Below are 19,592 nucleotides of genomic sequence, written 5' to 3'. Positions count from 1 at the left end.
ATTAAAATCAGATTTAAAAATCTCTTAAAAATATGAGCTCAAGTTAGTTCAGTGGTTAAAGGTGTAAGGGTAACTATGAAGGTTTTGACTGTCGGGTTCTGACTGTTTTGAGGTCGAGACTCGTTGTTAGTGAGTTTTAAAGACCATGAAAACTGAGTCCGTTTTGTCCATTTAATTTTTTAACTGAAATTCATAATCTTGATTCACCTCATGTAAGATCATGATTAAAATATCAATGATGTTGAAAGAATGGTCATTGTAAGTGCTTCCATTCTTGAAATATCAAGGCTCAAAGCTTTAAGGCCATCGCTCAAAATCAAGAGAACTGTTGGTAGATCAAAAAAATTGTTTCATCAACATAAACATTTATCGGTGAAAAATGAGTTTCAATTATTTATCTATTGTCACCGACTGAAGTGAGTCACTTGCTTGCAAATCCAACTTTATTGAACAGAAACAGAAATTTTTGTTCAAAAATGTGCATATTCTTTGTTATCCCATTAAAGTTACATTAGGATAATCAGTTGGTGAACAAAAAAACGATTGAAGTTGAATTAAGAACGCGATTTTATCAATAACTGTCATTAAGTTATTTGATAGCACCAGTGGTTTATGCCGTTAAAAACTCACCAAGTCTCATTCGCAACTCGAAAGTCAAAGTTTTTGAAAGAGTGAAAGAAAACAAAGTGGGTGGAGCAAGAAAGAAGATAATGATAGTGTGTTTGCAGAAAATGGTGAAAGAGTGAATGAGAGAGGGAGAGAGAGGGAGAGCTAAATAGGTGAGATGAGTGAGAAAGGTAAGGGAGAGGAAAGAGCGAGAGAGAGAGAGATACAGCTTAGTTCAAAATTATTTCTTTGCCATCCAATTGAAGTATAAAATTAATGAGTATTGCCATGAGTTCGTTTGTGATGAACCCAGCGGCATATACGGCTGCTGCAGCCGCGGAGGATGCTGCGAGTGGCGGCTATTCAAGTTACTATGATGTTACGGGAAGTTCATCTGGACTTGGTGGTGGTGGTGGTGGAGGTGGAAGTGTAAGTGTAAGTTCCAACAGTTCAAATGTCAACACTTTTGGATTCAATCATCATTCCTCTTCCCATCATTCATTCAATCATCACCAAAGTACACCGATTCCCGGTTATCATACTCATGTCAACGATTCCCTTTCCAACTATGGATCACCTCACCATCCGCACCATCTCAACCATTCTCAACATTCCCTGCAAAATCATCTTCAATCGCACCATCAACACTTGACTCACCATTCACCTGGACACCATTCATCGCCCCTTCACCCTCACCATCCTCATCAACAATATTATGGAACCCAAAGTGTTCCCGGTGCTGGTCCCATGGGATCACTTGGTCAAAATGTTTCACTTGGTTCAACCGATTCTTCCCTTGAACCTTCACCAGGAATTTTAACTCATCCTCATCACCTTTTAGCTACTTCATCTGGTCTCCTATCACACCATCATCATCCCAATGTTTCATCACCTTCGCCCTCACCTAGTCATCAACAGCAGCAACAACAACAATCATCTTCATCTCTTCATCAAACTGGATCAAATCATCAACAATTAGATGTTAAATCTAATCTATTAGACATTCAATCAATGAGTGATCCTCCCTCTCCACCGGACTGTGCAATCTCAGGGAACAGCGGAAGTAATTCAGGTGCTTCAGGTACTGGTCAACCCGTCATCTATCCTTGGATGAAAAAAGCTCATGATAATCAAAGTAAGTAACGGAATTCAACGTAATTTCTCATGACATTTACTTTCTATTGTTCAACTGATTGCTCCTGATTGATTGATTTATGCTAAATCCTGAAGTACTCTATTGTAATAAAACAGAAAATTTTATCAAAGTTGCTTTTCCATTAAAAGTTATATTTATAAAACTAGATTAGAAGAACTCGATCTAAGTGTGCTTCTCATATTATCGTGAGCCGATAATGTACCTTTGGTAGTTCATTTCAGTGTTGAAGTTGCAATTTAAAGATAGAAAATAAAAAGAACCAAAAGAAAGTGAAATTGTGATTCTTGAAGTCGTTCAATGGTCAGCAATAAATAGTCAATAGCTAATGAATGAAGAAGAAGAAGCTTGCTTTTCTTTACCTTTGCCTTTGCCTTTTTACCCCGATCTTTAGGTTGCTTTGAGTAGCATTTTATTGAAAATTGAAAGCCATCGATCTTTTCATTTTGTTTCAACTTGAGCAATTTTTTTTGAAATAAATTATTAATAACAATTTTTTCTTTTTCTTCATTGGCGATTCATCATTTCATGGTCAATCACAAAAGCCACTCCAGGTTCAAAACGGACTCGTCAAACTTATACCCGTTATCAAACATTGGAGCTTGAAAAGGAATTTCATTCAAATAAATATTTAACTCGACGCAGACGAGTTGAAATAGCTCATACACTTCATCTCACCGAGCGACAGATAAAAATTTGGTTCCAAAATAGACGGATGAAACAGAAGAAGGAGCCAAATGTACCTGACCTTTATTTAGAGAAACAATATTTTCTAACTCAAACATAACATAACATTTACAAATGAAACTATCCAACATGACATTGGTCATGAATTTCACATGTATTTCAAAAATATTCACATTCAATTATCTATCAAAATGATTTGCTCATTAAATTATAAATAAAACCAATTTATACAAAAAAAGTAAATCTGGTTCACGAAGGTAGGTATTTTTTGCGGTCATTTCATAGCATTTACAACTATCATGAAACAATGCAAAATGGATTCGAATGTAAATTTTGTCAGTTGAAATGGTTGATCCAATCAGCCGATCAAAAAACGAAACAAAAATCCTCAGAAGATCGAGAGAATGCAAAATTACAATTGAAAAGCTGAAGAGATTATCGATGAAGTTTAGTCAAGTTGAACCTTCTCTATTGAAACGGAAACAGACATTTAAAACTTCACCTGACATTAATTGAAACGTCGTCTAAATCACTGAACATGTAAAATAAAAGTTTATCAATACAAGTTAGAAGCGCGAATCCATTCAATGCAAATTTCATCACAATTGGAAAATAAATTTCCAGTTATTTTGGTTGTTAAAGTGCACATTTCATGAACAATTGAAGGACAAGCAAACAAACAAACAAAAAATATTGAGCAAACATATGCAAAAGTTTCAAGATAAATGTTGAACATTAAAGGTGCGCAAAACGACCTGAAGGTTAAATAAATGTCAAGCGAGTGGTTTTTTCTCGGTGTTAGAGTGTGTTGAGAGAAAATTTAAAAGAGATAAAAATTGAAACTTGAGTTTCAAAGGTGGGGGAGTTGGTGAAAGTTGAGTGAAAATGGAGAGGCAAAAAGTGAGAAGAAAAGTAGAGAGAAGAGAGAGAGAGAGAGTGAGTCGAGAGAGGGAACAAAATTGGGTTTGCCTTTCTTTTTCTCTTCACTTTTATTCATTTAATAACCGCGCAGATCCAATAAAAATATACAAAATACTTGAATGAGGATGTGTATGGATATCACGTGAGTGTGACGTAATGATGAATCTGGTCGGAAGCTGCTGCCCATTCTCTTTCTTTTTTCACTTTCTTTTCTCTATCTTCATCATTTTCAGTCTCTTTATCGCTCTCCTTTTCATCATCATCATCATCATCTTCTTTTCCTTTGGTATCTTTTTATCATCTCACTGACTCTCTCACAGGCAGGCAGGCACAACACACACAAGACAGTATCATATCGAGTGAACTATTAGAAGACCTCAGATCACCGTCAATACCAAGAGTCTCTCCCGCTATCAAAAAAAAGTCTCTTCTAGTCTCTCTCTCTTCTCTCTTTCTCTCACTCTGTTTGCCTTTTTCATAACAATTTCCCTCCCTTGTATCTCACTTTGTCTCTCCTCTCTTCAAGTTATATAACCAAACGGTAGCCTCGATATCAGTTAGTGTATAAAACAGTGAACATAAAACAGTGCGTAACAAGCTCAACAAGATTCACTTTTTGGTTAAAGTTGAAAATTGTATATTTACTTGGTTTTGGTTCTTGGTGTGATTGTGTGTTATTGAAATATTATAACAAAAATATAACAAAATTGTATCATCATTTTATCGTCACCCATTATCATCAAGCATCATCATCATCATCATCATCACCATAAAAGAGTCACCATAAAATATAAATATATGATATTATTACATGTTGTAATACTACTTAATTTATAAATCATATGTATTATTTGAGGTAACAGTTATGAGCTCTTATCAATTTGTTAATCCATTAACCTCATGCTATAATCAAACCCGTGACTATTATACACCGCAAGCTTACAACAACTGTTATGGTACAGCAACGGGTCCATCACCAGGTGGAGCAACTGGACCTTATTCATCTTATTTGACTCACAATGGAGGTGGTGATCATCATTCTCAGCATCCTCACTCTCATACTCACCATAGTGATAGAGAAACGTACGCACAAGCTACAAACGCTGCTGGTGCTGTTTCGGCAGCTACCGGTGTTGTCGGTTTGAGTGGTGTCACTGGACCTGGAAATGTTCCAGGCTCAGTAAACCTTGGTCTTCACTCGGCCAACAGTTCATCAAATAGGACCCCAACACCATCCAGTTGTAAGTATGCTTCAAATCCCCTGGAATCGGCTTCTTCACCTCAAGATCTCAGTGCAACCTCATCAACTGGTGCTAGTCATTCCAATGACACTAAACCAACATTAACTGGTAGTGGTCTGGTTAACCCTTCAACAGGACGTTCAACCAATAATTCAACCAGTGCAGGTGCTGGTGCTGGTTGTGCAACGATTGGTGCAAGTGTAGCCGATGATACCGGTGGCGGTGGCAACTCATCAAATGGTTCCTCTAATCACAATTCAAATGCAAATAGTGGTAACAATTCTGGTTCTAATACTGGTACAAGTCAATCAAACAGCAAAAACCAACCTCAAATTTATCCATGGATGAGGAAAGTACATGTCGGTCAAAGTAAGTTGTCCTTGTGTTATCCGTTTGCCTCATGTTGTTGTGATAATTTACGAGCCAGGAAAAGAAGAAGAAGATGAAAGAAAGTAAAAGGTAAACAAACAATAAAAGAGTGAGTAAAGAGAGTAACTGGAAGAGAGAGAGAGAGAGACGTGAAAACAAGATAAACCATGTTATTGTGCAATAAAGGTGCCATTAACCTTGACCTTAACCTAAAGAGTAAAAAAGATTGAATGAAAAGAGCAAGAAAAACGGTTATTTTGTTGTTCAACTTTACACCATAAATAGTAACTTATTACCTGTAAAAGGTGCCACAATTTTTCACCTTGTTTCACTTTTGTTTATTTATCTTTTTTTTTATTGTTACTATTAGTTGAATGATGCACTTGAGATCAAGTCACCAAAAAAAGACATAAAATAAAAACCAATGACTCTATTTAATGGGGATGATGATGTGTTTATGATGTAATTTAGGAAACCACAACAAGCTATCAACAAGTCTATTAACAAATGCAATAAACATTTTATTATTCAATCTTTATCGTCGTAATCGGTTATGACCCATTGAACCAATCTTTTAAACTCCATCTAATTCAATTTGAAAACAATGAGGTAAACAGTGTAAAGAGTAGTATAAAGAGGTGTACAGAAAGTAAAGAAAGAGGCAAAATTATAGAAAAGAAGAAAGTTGACCTAAAGTGGACCTAAAATGGTTTACAATACCAATCAAATTGACCTAAACCAGTCTAGCAACAGTCAACCTTTACCCAAACCAAATGCTAAATAAAAGCCCAACCCAGCTTAACCCAAGTTATTTTTATATAAAGAGCAACATTTCTAAACCCTTCTTTACCAGTTTTTGTGCTCGTTTCATTGGGACAAGCTTTTTGGCCCAATCTTCATTTTCCCTGTAAATTTGCATTTTCACCTTCAATCACATTCAAGTTGTATTCAATGTTTTTGTAAACAAATCAATTTCGTTCTTTTATTAAACTTTTATTATTTAATATTTTCATTCAAATTATCATTTTTGTTGCGTTTTCATTTGATAACTTATTTTCCTCGTATTGAGATTATCGAAATTTACATGAGCGTTTTTAGGGAATTGAAGTGAAAGATGACCGAAAATTAGCCCAAAAAGGGCAAGTTCAAGCTTTTATTTTCGATTTGAATACATCAGATTTATCATCGATACCGTTTTCTGTTAATCATTGATATGAGTATTCAATGAGAGAATAGAATTTATTCAGTCGATGAATGATAACTCTCGTAATTGTTGATAAAGATCACAATTTTTGGGTGAGCCAAAGAACCATAAATAAGCTGTGATTTAACAAATTATTGTAATTCGAAAATGAACTTTCTTCCATAGAACCTAATGTTAAATCTCCGTTCAAATTTTTAACGCTTAGGCTAATCCGAATTTTATCAAATAGATCAAATATTGTATCACCTATTGGGAATCATTTTAAGAAATATTCACGTAATAATTTCAATTAATTCCAGTAAAAATGAAAATCTCTAATTTTTTTGCCATTATCTTTTATGCATTAAAATCAATCAAAAAATGAATGCTCCAACTTGCGCTTTTTGTGCTAATTTTTGGTCATCTTATACTTCGATTCTCTAAAAATGATAATGTCTATTTCGACCAATTTTTAATGTAAGGAAAACAAGTTATTAAGTATAAACTAGTTGAACCTTTTCCTGTCCAATCACGCTACTTTCAATTTCGGCTAAATAACCAATAATCAATTGGTACTAAAATTTTGCTGATTATTGTGAGTTTAGTGATGGAAGCTGGTTTTAATCTTGGATCATGAGTGACGGGTTCGTGAAATGATCAAAAATCACAATTTCTAAGACACATTTTCGAGATTGCGATCGATCGATAGACATTGTTTTGGAATTTGTAATTTTTTGTTGCTATAAATTTACATAAAGCTTTTCAATTGCAAAGAAACACGCGTCGAACAATTTGAATCATTAACTCTTTTGAAAAACAGATCAGTGTGCAAAAAATAGTTACATTTTTTTGATGAATTTTACATTTTCTGTGACATTTTATCGTTTTGCCTTTAATCGAGTAAAAATATGAAATCATAACATTTGAAGTAAATCAAATGCTTTAAAATACCCATTACTAATCCAAATACCGTAAAACTGTCTCTATTAGAATATATTTGTCACTTTCAATGAGCTTATTGAGAAACGCAATAAATTGATCCTCTTTACAGGTTTAAAAAATTTTTAGGTGAAACAGGATGAGTGAAATGTCTTTGTCATGAAATGCTTTTATAGACAAACAGCCGTCGCTACTGACTATTCCTGATTCTTGAAGTGTTAGTATCAGAACGCTAAGACCTTGCTTCGTCAATTTACCCTGAATTCATCATGTTGACCAGTCTGGCTTCAACTGACGGTTCACCTTTAATTTTACTTTCAAATTTACTGGTTGCACCCATTTTTAATATTTTACCAGAATCCATCTTAAGGCGTAATGCGTTGCGTCTATAATCCTTGAGCTGAAAAAATTTAATATTGCCGTCTAGAGAACGGGTTGGAGGTCAAATTTTATAAACAGTTTAACATTTAAATCATTCACAATTAAATAAGACTATCAATTATAATCAAAATAACATTGGGATACATACATCCCACATAGTCAACATTGGGATAATACCGAAGTGGAGCTTATTACACTACTCATCAGGAAATGTTTTTCATGATTTGCAATTTTGGTAAATAGATTGAATTTAGTCAAATTTCATTTCTAGTGTTTTTATCGTTATATCAAGAAATCGATTCAAGTTATTTGGTAAAGAAATCGAAACGCCGAAATTCAAAGACTAAACTCCTCCTTAATTGGGGAGCGTTGAAAAAATGAATTATCTCCATGTTGACTCAGGCAATATATTTCTTGATCTCATCTTATTCATCATCCAACTTGACACGTCAGACGAGGTGCCTTATCGTCTCGACAATCTGGCACCAACAAAAATGTTGCGCATTATTATGTATAAACCTGTAGATGAATAACATTCTGAGAGGAAAACAAATTTTCAATCTTGACCTCGTTTGTCCAAGCAGCTATCGAAACATTTACAATTTTTTGTTGCGACCGATTTGGCCAAGAGAAATTTTTTCCAAGAATTTCTTTCAACTGAAACATTTGGACAATTTTTATTCTTTGCTTTTCAATCAGTCTTTCAATTTGAGTTATTGCTCATTTCATCCTGGTTAGAATAGCAAATTTACCAACATTGAACATATTAATAAATTATAGATTAATCGAAATGTATAAAAATTGAAAGTGTTGAGTTTCAGTTAAATTGTGCTGATTGTTCCTGTTTTTTTGTGTGTGTTGCTGCTCATGTGTTTATCCAAGGCTTTCCAAGTTGAAGAAAAATAAACGTTTTTCTTCTCATGGAAAATGTTATCAAATTTCATGGAGAAAAAGTAGAAAGGAATAAAGATGAGCTGAGAAGACATTTTGAATAGGAATCAGTTTCAACCAACTTTTTCAATTGCCTTTTGCAAAATGAATACAACCTTGACGCAACATTTTTCACTTTTTTTATACCAACAAATAGATGTGATAACAATTATGATCACTTTATTGAGGCAACATTTTCTTGCATCAAAAGCAAAATGGTGTCATTTGGCCTGGGATTCTTGATCATCATCTTCCTTTACTTCATCTTTTCTTTTTTCTTCATCATTTTCATCTTCCACACCCAACCAATTCCTTTTCATACATTTAACTTCAATTTTCGCTTCTTCTTCTACTGTCCTCGTTTCTCTCTCTCTCTGGATCTTTTATATCTCGCAACTTTCATTTGGACCCTTAAGCTATATCAAAACAAAATATCCTCTTCCACCATCATCATTATCATCATCAGTTTTCTCTTGTTCATCTTCTTCTTCTTCTTTTTTTCAAATGATGTTCTATTCTTAATATAGTTTTGGAGTAAAAGATTATGGATGATCTAAGATGATCATTTCTGGTTTAACTTTGACCAAACACGCTTCGAAAAAGTAAAGCAAAAAGAGAAGCAAAAAAAGGCAAAAAAATAGAAAAAGATTCATCCCAAAATTACCATTATCAGCATCATCATTAAACATGATCATCATTCACTTTCTTTTCTCATTCAACATTTCTTCAATCATATCCAATAAGTCTGTCTGTTTCTGTCCTCTTTTGTTGATCATCATTTCATTAGAGCAAGAAAAGAGTTTCCACCATTAAGTGTCTCTCTTTTGACCAAAAGCCTTGCCATCTGAAGATGTTCATCTTTCCCTTTATTCCTTCAATCCTCCTCCGCCTCCTTCTCCTCCCTCTCCTCCTCATCCACATTTTATCCATATCATTGGTGATATCAAGAAAAAAAATTCAAAATTGGACCAATTTCCTGTAAATAAGTCGACGTTCATTAAAAAAGAAGAAGAAGAGATTTGACCAAATAAAACAAACCTGTCATAATGGGAAAAGTGAAAAAGAAGGCCAAAAGGCAACTTTAACCATCGGGTGTCGGCAAACCTTTGGGATAAAAATACGCAAATGATAAGCCAGTTTCTTGACTTTTGTTTTGATGTTTTTATTGCTTCTCCTGCTGCTGTTGCTATTGCTGTATCTCTGTTGCTCTGTTGACGTTTCTCGACTCTCCATGTACTGTGTGTGGCTATTGTCTATCATTTTCAACATCAAATACTAAGTGAGAGAGAGAGAGTGAGACAGTGAAGATAAAAAGACAATGATTCAATTTGATTATAATGGGAAAAAAAGGTTTATCTTGTTCTTTGAAAAATGAGTAAGACAAACAAACATGGTAAAAAGCAGAAGCAAGAGACTGAACAAAAAAGACCAAAAATACAGACTGAGAGGACTTTTTGGGTTGCACGCACCTCTTATTGATCGGCTCAATACTTTTACATATCAAACCTTATCCACCAATAATATTCAAATCCATCTCTGTATGACTTGAAAAATAAATTGTGATATATTGATTTTCTTTCTTTTCCCTTTTCTCTCTCTCTCTCTTCATCATTTCTTTCTCGTCATCTTCATCTTCTCTCTCTCTCTCTCATCTGTCTCTCTTATCCAATTTTTTCTGGTTTTGCATCCACCCTTACTCCTTGGTAAATGCTGCCTTCTGAAGCTTCTCTCGTCAGTCAACTTGCAACTAAAGTCCTACTCTCTCTCTCTTCCTCTCTCTCTCTCTCCATCAACACAAACACTTCTGTAACCATATTCCCTTCTTTCCACTCTTCATCATCTTTCTCCATTACCTTCTTCATCATCTTCTTTTTTCTCTCTTTCATCCAATTTTTTCTGGTTTTGCATCCACCCTTACTCCTTGGTAAATGCTGCCTTCTGAAGCTTCTCTCGTCAGTCAACTTGCAACTAAAGTCCTACTCTCTCTCTCTTCCTCTCTCTCTCTCTCCATCAACACAAACACTTCTGTAACCATATTCCCTTCTTTCCACTCTTCATCATCTTTCTCCATTACCTTCTTCATCATCTTCTTTTTTCTCTCTTTCATCCAATTTTTTCTGGTTTTTGCATCCGCCCTTACTCTTTGGTAAATTTTGTTCCTTCTGATCCTTCTCTCGTCAGTCAACTTTCAAAGTCTTCTTGTTCGCCTTCATCTTCCAAATCAGACTTTTTCATCATTTTCACCAAACACTTCCATATTCCTTCCATTTGCAACCATCATCATCACCATCTTCATCATTTTCATCATCCTTCTCCATTACCTTTTCTTCTCTATCACTTACTCTTCTCCTCATCTTTCCATCATCATCAACAACATCTTCAGTCGTGCATCTTTCTTCTTATACCTTTTTTACTTTTAAAGTAACCTTGACTGACAGTTTCTTTTCCCGGCTCAGTGCATATTTCATATCAACAAACTCTTTTATCCATTTTCTTTCATCTTCATCTTCCTTCTCCATCATCATTTTCTTCCTACTCTGTACAATATTTTGCCTTTTCCATTGCTCTCTCTCTCTCTCTCTTCTATCAATTCTGGTTGCTTTCAAATTATTCTGGTTCATTCAATCTATAAAAAAATAATATTTTTTCACTTAACACGTTAGACTGGAACAAGAGAAGAAGAAGAAAAAAAAATTAGAAAAAAATGCAAAATGCAAATTGAAACACTCAGCCAACACACACACTTAGCCAATACAGAGACACTGTTAGGTTGCACTTGAATGTCATGGAACCTTATGTTACCCAATTTGTTGAACAATTAATTACAACAAATAACTGTGAGCTGTTCAGTGAATAAATAATAATCTTATTAATAAAAGGCTAAAATTGATTTCAATCTCTTTTCCATTCTCCCCTCATTTCTCATATTTATTGTCAACTGTTTATCATTTTGCCTGCTCCAACAAAACCCTCAAAACAAACATTATCTTACCTGTAAAAGTTAATTTATTATTATCATTACCATCATCATTACTTTTATCGTTATTAATTTCGCTTCAACATCAACATAATTCATTCCAAGTGTGGTAACCCTGTAATATGTTTAAATATTGTTTCAATGAACAACCTCTCAAGACTGGAAAGAGAAAGATGAACAGAAAGAGGAAGAAGAAGAAGACGAAGACGAAAAAAGAGTAAAAAATAAAACATGAAACATTAATATAGAGTTGGAGACAATCCAAATGAAAATTGTTCCTAATTGGTTAAAGTACATGATACAAATGTCAATGAGGACAGAATGGGAATGATGACGAGGGAAGCAAAAAGAAAGGAAAAGAAAGAGGAAAAATGTGAAATGAAAGAATGGGACAGAAAACTTTGGGTTAGTATTTGTGTTTTGTTTTCACATTTAGACATTTTTATGTACATTTAAACAGCTCTTCTAATTAAGGTTGGTTGAGTAAATGATTGAAAGTTGCGCTCTTTTGTTGTCCCGAGAAGCTATAAAAAAATGTGTGTCTTTTCCCCATTGATATGCATCTCACTGCCTCATCATCATTATCATCATAATCATCATCACCGTCGAATGGACCTGAAGAAAATAATTAATTTTTCTTATTCTTTTTCCTTCTCCGAGTTGCTCTTTTTTTACCTCCCAGTCAACATGATTACACCTTGTAGGTCTGAATATAATCTCATTTCAATCTTTTGTGGTTACCTTGATTGTTGTTGTGCGACACTTTGGGTTTGTGAAACAAAAGTCAAAAGCTAATAATAATATTTTATTAATATTTGCTAACGAGAGGCAAAAAGTTTTGTTGGGCGAAGGCAAACAACAGCAAAGGGCTAAAATATGAATTTTTGCCTTTTTTTTCTTTCCTTTTCTGTCAATCATATTTCTTGAGTCTTGAGATGAACAGCCAATAAGAGTAACCAAACAAGGCCAAACCCTATACACGAGACGATTTTTGAAGGTTAACTAAATTGGACTTAAAATATGATTTGTTAGTTTTTGCCTCTTCTCTCGCTCATATTTACTCTTCATCCTTTCATCTTCTCGTCTTTTCTTTTAGAAACATTTTACTTCATCTTGGCTGATGAGTTTTCAGTTGTTGCCGCTTTTGGCTCACTTTGACTGCAATAATTGTTCAGTTTAGATTTGTTCATTTTGATATTTTTTTTTCTTCTTCTTCTTCTTCTCATCATCTTTTTCATGTTGAGTTCATACAGTTGGTTAATTGGCAAGCCAAGTATGAAAGTTGATAAATCAAAATTAATGGGATTAGTTAAGTGAGAGAAAAATTTACAATGTATTAAATGGAAAGACAAGAAAATGATGAAGAGCGATGATGATAAGATGAAAAGTGCTTTCAATTGGAGTTATTTTTATCAGATGATTTCATAATGATATTGATGGCAATCGCCATGTTAACTAATTTTCTCCATTTTGTCAAGCATCCATTAGAAAAAAAGTGAATCAATTAACTCCATTAGAGTGAAACCCTTAAACTGACCATGTTTGGTCACTTTTTTTTTGCTTAAAAATTGAGAAACTCTTAAGTCTATTTTTTGACCCTACAATTTGACCGAGCTATTTTTAGCTTTCCATTTCTCAGATTTTCGCGTTATTTCAGAATCGCCTTTAGAGTTTTGAAGAAACAAAGTCCGCAAAAAGAAACGTTTTGCTCATCTAAATGACCCAAAACTTTCAAACAATGAAACGGAACTAACAAGTTAACTTTGCTCTTTTGACTTTTACAAAACGTTCACAGTTTGGTTCCTGTTGTTTTGTTTTTATCACTCAATTGTCATTCTGTAACATTGAACATAAATAAGGAGTAAAGATGAGAAGAGATTTAATTTTTGATAAACTTTGGCGAAACTCTGTGTTCTGAGAGCAAAACGTTTAACCCTTTTCCTCTGCTTCTCATTGCTAATTGATGCTAAGCCAAGAGTTTTGTCCATCGTTTAGACGCTTAGTGTTGGCCAAAAAATGTTACCGGACCCAAAAGGGCAATAAAACTGGACTATTACCCCATGTGTCTGGGATTCTGTTTTTTTTCGCCACTCTTTTCCTTACAACCTCAAAGTTGAATCAAACTGCGAAACCATTTGAAAAGTGAACATTTGTTTGAGTTTCAAGTTGATAAATAAGCTCATTGTTCTTGCAAGTTGTGTCTTATTTCGTCTTCATTTCTCATCCTTTTCTTTGTTTAGTTGTTACTGATTGAATCGATTCCAATTGAGATAATTTTGTTTTCCCTTTTTTCCCTTTAATCATTTCAATCTTTATAAGAATCATCATCTGTTTTTTTTTCTTTGCTTTTTTTCTCTCTTCTTCTTCTTCATGGAATTCCAGTGAAAAAAAAGGATTATTATCACATGATGTGTGTGTATGGAATAATATCAAGTGTTGTTTAATGATGAAAGAGAGTAAAGGAGAAAATTGAAGAGGAGGAGGAAAAAGAAGGACTTTCTTCATTATCATCATTATCATCATCATAATCATGAAACAGCAACAAGAAGAAGAAGAAGAAAAAAGAGAAGAGAAAATGTGTTCTGTGTTGGTTGACAGACTGTAAATGAAAGGTCAGAATGAAAAGTTATAGAAGAAATGATGAAAATGATGATGCAAAAGGGGAAGATGATGATGATGATGAAGAGGATAGAGAATGGAATCCTACCAAAATAACCGATAAAATTGAGTTTCATCCAAGTGTGAAAATCTGTAGCGTGTAGATATGATATAAAGAAGGTGAGTGAGGTTAAGAATGAAAAAAGCAGCGAAAAAAAGGGAAAAAACTTTTACATGTTTTGTATAGATCTTTGTATTGATCCAAATATATTTTGTTTTGTTTTGTTTTTTTTTCTCTCGTCTTCTCTCTTCTTCGTCATCTTTATCATCATCGAGATACCTTTTCTTCCAATTCTGTTTTTCATTCCTTTCCAATGAAAATTGCTGATCGACATGACAAAAAAAAACAGAGAAAAGAAGAGAAAGCTTGTCGATTTTCCTATCTTTCACATTCATTCACCTTTTTTTCCTCTTGTTCATCATTTCTCATCTTCGTCTTTATCTTCATCAAAAAGCTTTATCTTTTGGCTGTTGCGTTCCTTTTCATCGAAAGGAATGTTCATTTTCCTTCTCTTTTTCCTCGTTCATTCCTCTCTCCCCTTTTTCCTATTGTTGATTGTTGATGCTGTTTGAGCTTTACTTTTGACTCTCTTCTTCTTCTTCTTCTTTTTCGTCTTCACCTTTTCTTCTTTGAACAATTCTTTGAGCAAAAATTCTGTTCCAATCAAATGTTTCCATGTTGCTTCTGTTGTTGTTAAAGTTCACCAGACTGATGAGATGAAGATGAGAAGGTTGGAAGAAGGGAAAAGATGAATTACTGTTTGGATGAAAAATGATTGCCTCTTGTTTAACATGAGCAAATTAAAAGGAAAGGTAACATTGAAAGGTAACTATTGACCAAAAGAGTTGCAGTTTCATGAAGAGATTGAACAAATTGTCGAGTAAAGTCGCTTGAAAAGTTTACAGAAGAGAATGAAAATTGGAAGAGAAAAAAAGAGACTTTATATTTATAGATAATAGTTGAATGGTGAAGATGAATAGACAGATAATTAGGAAGAGGAGGAGAGAAAGAGGATGATGGAAGAGAGAGAGAGAAGAGTGGAAAGATACAGCAAAGATGATGATGAAGAAGAGAATGATGAGAATGATGAAGAAGTAGACAAAAGTGATGAGGAGCTGTTCAAGCTCTTTTAAGTCATTTATATATTAGGCAAACTGAAAGGAAACAAAACAAAAAAATGGAACCAGAGGAAAACAGGAAAACTTTGAATTGATGAAGAGTGGAAAGAAAGAGAGAAAAGTGAGATTGTGAGAGAGAGAGAGAGACTGTCGACTGGGTGAAAGTGAGAGATGAAAAGGAGAAAAGAAGGTTCATGTAAAATGCCTAATTTTGCATGAGAAGGATGGGGAAGATGGTAAAGGAAGATGAAAGAGGAAAGCGAAGTGACAGTTATTTATTATCATGATGTTCATCGAGTCACTTATTTATCCTCTTCTGTGTCTCTCTTTCACCAAGAACAAAGGTAAATTGTAAATAGTAACTTTGGATCCTTTTTTTGCTTCTTCTTCATCTTCTTCATCTTGCTGTTGTTGCTCATTTTGATGTTGGTGTTGAGAATGAGAAAGATGAAGAAAAGAAGAAGATGAAGAAGAAGAAGAAGAAAAATGCAATTTATTATTATCAAAAATGCATTTACAGTTGATGTAATGTTGATTGTATATTTAATTTCAAGGTAAATTATTTATCATTCCAATGCTATTAGGTAGTGAAGCAAGATGAATAGAGAAAAGTTGAATGAGCAAAGTTTAATTACAATTAGTGAATTAATTGAGATCATTTAGTCACAGAAAATTGTTTTTTTTCTGTGTTTTCGTTTATTCTTTAACCTTTTCAGTTTGCCTTCTTTACCTTTCGTTGCCTTTTAATATCAATTTAAACATTTTAATTTTGACCATTTGCTTCTTTACCGTTGATTTATAGACAATTAAATGCAACAAACAAATGGGTTTCAACCAATTAAACCTTTACACCTTATTGGGTCAAGACAAATACAAACCTCTCTCTCTCTTGGGTAATTAATCAGAGTAAAAGTTGTGATCAATTGACAATCCAATTGTTAACCCAATAAATGGCAATAAATAGTAATCAAAGTTTACACTTGTAATCAATAATCAAAGTTGATGGTGAATTAAATATTATTTACATTTTCCTCTTTTCTCTTCTTCTTTCTCTTTTTTAATCAATACCTTTTCACCTCTTTTCACCTTTAATCATTAACTGTTTCCAATCATTTATTGTTGACCTCAAATTGCATTTTTGTGTTAACCCAAAATTATTGTTGCAAAGATGGGAATGAAAAGGTTGAATAAAAGCTGGCAAAAAAAAGAGACAGAAATTAATTTATCAAAAGAAGTGATAATTAATCAAAAAATTGTTCAATAGTTTCTCATCTTTTGCTGTTCACTGGACAACACCATTGACCAGCGAAAAAGAAAAGAAAGAAAACAAAAGCAAAGAAGAACAGAAGAAAGGTGAAACAGCGTGCAAATGATATTTTCATGGTATCTTAAGTTTACCTGAAGTTTTTATGGTTCCTCAGCCTATTTAACCCCTTTACAGTAACTTTAGACTTGCAAAGGTTCCGGTTGTGTCCTTAATTTTTGAGGTTTTATTAACAGCCGTACAATGTTTCTCTTTTCACATTTCTTCTTCTTCTTCTTCTTTGACAATGTTTATTAATACCTGAAGCTAAATTGTGACTCTTCTTTTTTCTTGCTCCATGTAAATATTCACCTTGATTCACCTTGTTAAGTAGCCATAGCCATTTATTTTTGGCTTAACACAGAAGAACCTTTCAAAGAAAGGAAAGTTTGTTAGCAACAATAAAAGTATTAAAATGTTGCCTCGGCAAAAAGCGTCATTTAGAGTCAAACAGTGATGATAAAAATGATATTTTAATGATGATAGTAAACACATGAATAAAAACATGTTACCTGCAATAAAAAATTTTAAACATAAAACAGCGGGTTATCAGCTGAAGAGGAAAGCATCATGCCAATGTACATCTTTTCAGTGAAAACTTTTCTTTTCGTTCCTTTCCTTGATTCAACAAGGTAAAAGGTAAAAAGTGAAAGAGTAAAGAGAGCAAAGAGAAAAGGGTGAAAAAGTTATGGTCAGTAAAATGTCATAAATTAAACTTTCAAATATTAACTAAGGCTATTCGAATGTGTGTCGTCCTGTTTGAGTTTTACTTTTGACCATTTATTGACCAGCTTTTGGTAAAAAAATTTCTTCTTCTTCTTCTGGTCCAAGCGAAAAATGGTCAACAGAAGTGGTAAAAGATTTTCCTTCTTGACCTTTTTTTTACCTTCTTTTTACCTTATCAACTAATGAGGTAGAAAAACTTTGATCACATTAAGATGATGATAATTGGAAAAATAATGGTCACTCAGTTAATGGTCAATGTGCATCTGGATGAAAGTGAAAAGTTTACATTGAGAGAAATTATTTTCTCTAAAATTTGACCTTTTTCTGGTTCATTATTTATTCGCCTTCTAATGATTTTTTCTTGTTTTCTTGTCACTTAGGAGTCAATGCAATGGGTGAAACTAAAAGACAGCGGACATCGTACACTCGATATCAAACCCTGGAACTGGAAAAAGAGTTTCATTATAATCGTTATTTAACCCGTCGTCGGCGTATTGAAATTGCTCATTCACTTTGCCTGAGTGAAAGACAGATCAAGATTTGGTTTCAAAATCGACGAATGAAGTGGAAGAAAGAGCATAAAAGTTCCAGCATGGTTCCTCCTCATATGCCTCAATTAACGTTAGGACCCGAGTCGCATCATCATCTACACCATCTTCACCATCATGGAGAAACAAAAGCATAATATTGATATTATTATTATTATTATAATTATTATTGAATATATGAAAGCAAAGGAGAAACAAAATAAAGGAAGAAAACAGTGAAATGCGAAAAGTGCATCAACGAAACGTTGACCTGTAAGCATCAGCAAAAAGCAACAAAAAACGCAAAGGAGGAAGAAGAAGAAGAAAACGCGAAAAAAAGCAAAAAAACAAAAAAAATTTCTATCCAAATTATAATATAAAAAGATGATATAAAAGCAAAGCGTAAAAGTAACATCAAAATGCAACATAAAATGAGCATCAATGCGAGTACAACCAAGCTAAAGTGCAAATGAGAAGGAGGAGAAAGAAGGAGGAAGATGATGAAGATGGCAAAGGCAAAAAGGAAAAAGCAAAGGAACAAACAAAAAGGACGAGAAAAAAAAGATGAATGAGAAAAGAGGAAGAAAATTATTGATTCTGTAATTATAATAAATATTCTGTAAAATGATGTATAAAAAAGTGGAAACCTCATGAGAAGGATGAGTGAGTCTGAAAAAAAAGAAGGTGAAATATTCCAAGTTAATGAAAAACTAAAAACTTTCAAACTCTTTCTCTCACACACATTCTGCTCACTCAGTTTCACTGGAAATGCAAATCATGTTTTCCTTTTTTTTGCACACTTTTCAAGGTAAATTGTGAGGTGAACACACGAAAGTTGCTTCACCAAATTTAATGTTGAAAAAGTGGGCAAAAAAAAGTCATTGATTTTGAACCAATTGGGTGAAGAGAGGAAACATCCAATGACGAGAGAAGTTCGAACTTGGAATTATTCATTTTACTCTTTTGTCACTCACCTAACTCTTCACTTCTCTCTCCTCACTCGACTCACTGTTTCTTCCTTTTCCTCATTTCATCTCATTTCGTTTCTCAATGTTGCGATTGTTGTAATAATTGGCTGAAAATATACAAACTCAGCTTAATCCAAATCACGCTATTCTCACTCGAAATCTCCTTCTTACTCTTTTTCTCTCTCTCTCTCTCTTCACTCTCTTTCCTTTTCTGTCTTTCTCTCTGTCTTGTATCTGTCTCTATCTTTCTGTGGCTCTAGTTGCTTATAATATTATCATTATCATCATTATGAACGAGCATATTATCATTATCAAAGCAAAAACGGAAAAAAATGAAACTCAGTCAAACTTCCATATACCATGTAATTTACATAGACAACTCTTTTTTTCTCTCTTGTTCATCTCTTTTCAAGTCACTCATCTTTACCTCTTTCCCTATCTTTTTGTGTCATCATCCTTACAAAATCATCATCCATTGACCTGAAAGTTCCAAACAAATTCACCATAAAAAAACATCTTAATGAAAATAAAATGCAAAAATTTGACAAAAATAGATTCAAATTTTAATTAACACTCGGAACAGTTTAGAGACGAATTGGGTAAATCCTTTTCTTTCGGGTCGAAGGACTCATAGGTTTGATTATCAAGCTTCAGAGCATCAAATTGTTTTCAATTAATCATGATTTTTGTTTAAAGCTGTTCAGTTAACAAATTTCTATCAATTAATAGTTGCATGAGCAGAAAATGAAATTTTTGCCTTTTTCGGTCGCGAATAATTGTAAATAAGAATTAAAATCTTATTAACTTTAAATCGAAATTCACAGAATAACCAAATCTGGAAATAACCAACTTCGCAGAACAACATGCAACTGGACATACGTCGTCGGTGAATGAACTACTAATT

General features: G+C 33.6%; 2 protein-coding genes across 2 annotated transcripts; both read left to right on the top strand.

The window, feature by feature from the left end:
- The first annotated feature begins 693 nt into the window (after window positions 1–693).
- Window positions 694–2,638, top strand: LOC107367052 (uncharacterized). The gene is made up of 2 exons (XM_015934716.3): window positions 694–1,741; window positions 2,305–2,638. Exons 1-2 carry the CDS (start codon window positions 883–885, stop codon window positions 2,544–2,546), a joined length of 1,101 nt encoding a protein of 366 aa, XP_015790202.1. The 5' UTR covers window positions 694–882; the 3' UTR covers window positions 2,547–2,638.
- Window positions 2,639–3,683: 1,045 nt separating this feature from the next.
- Window positions 3,684–19,239, top strand: LOC107367053 (uncharacterized). The gene is made up of 2 exons (XM_015934717.3): window positions 3,684–4,977; window positions 17,574–19,239. Exons 1-2 carry the CDS (start codon window positions 4,233–4,235, stop codon window positions 17,876–17,878), a joined length of 1,050 nt encoding a protein of 349 aa, XP_015790203.1. The 5' UTR covers window positions 3,684–4,232; the 3' UTR covers window positions 17,879–19,239.
- Window positions 19,240–19,592: the final 353 nt, after the last annotated feature.

This window comes from Tetranychus urticae, chromosome 3, assembly GCF_039701765.1.
Source record: "Tetranychus urticae isolate SD_2017Ah chromosome 3, NJAU_TeUrti_SD_1.0, whole genome shotgun sequence".
NCBI lineage: Eukaryota > Metazoa > Arthropoda > Arachnida > Trombidiformes > Tetranychidae > Tetranychus > Tetranychus urticae.
This window is presented reverse-complemented; position numbering and strand designations above follow the sequence as displayed.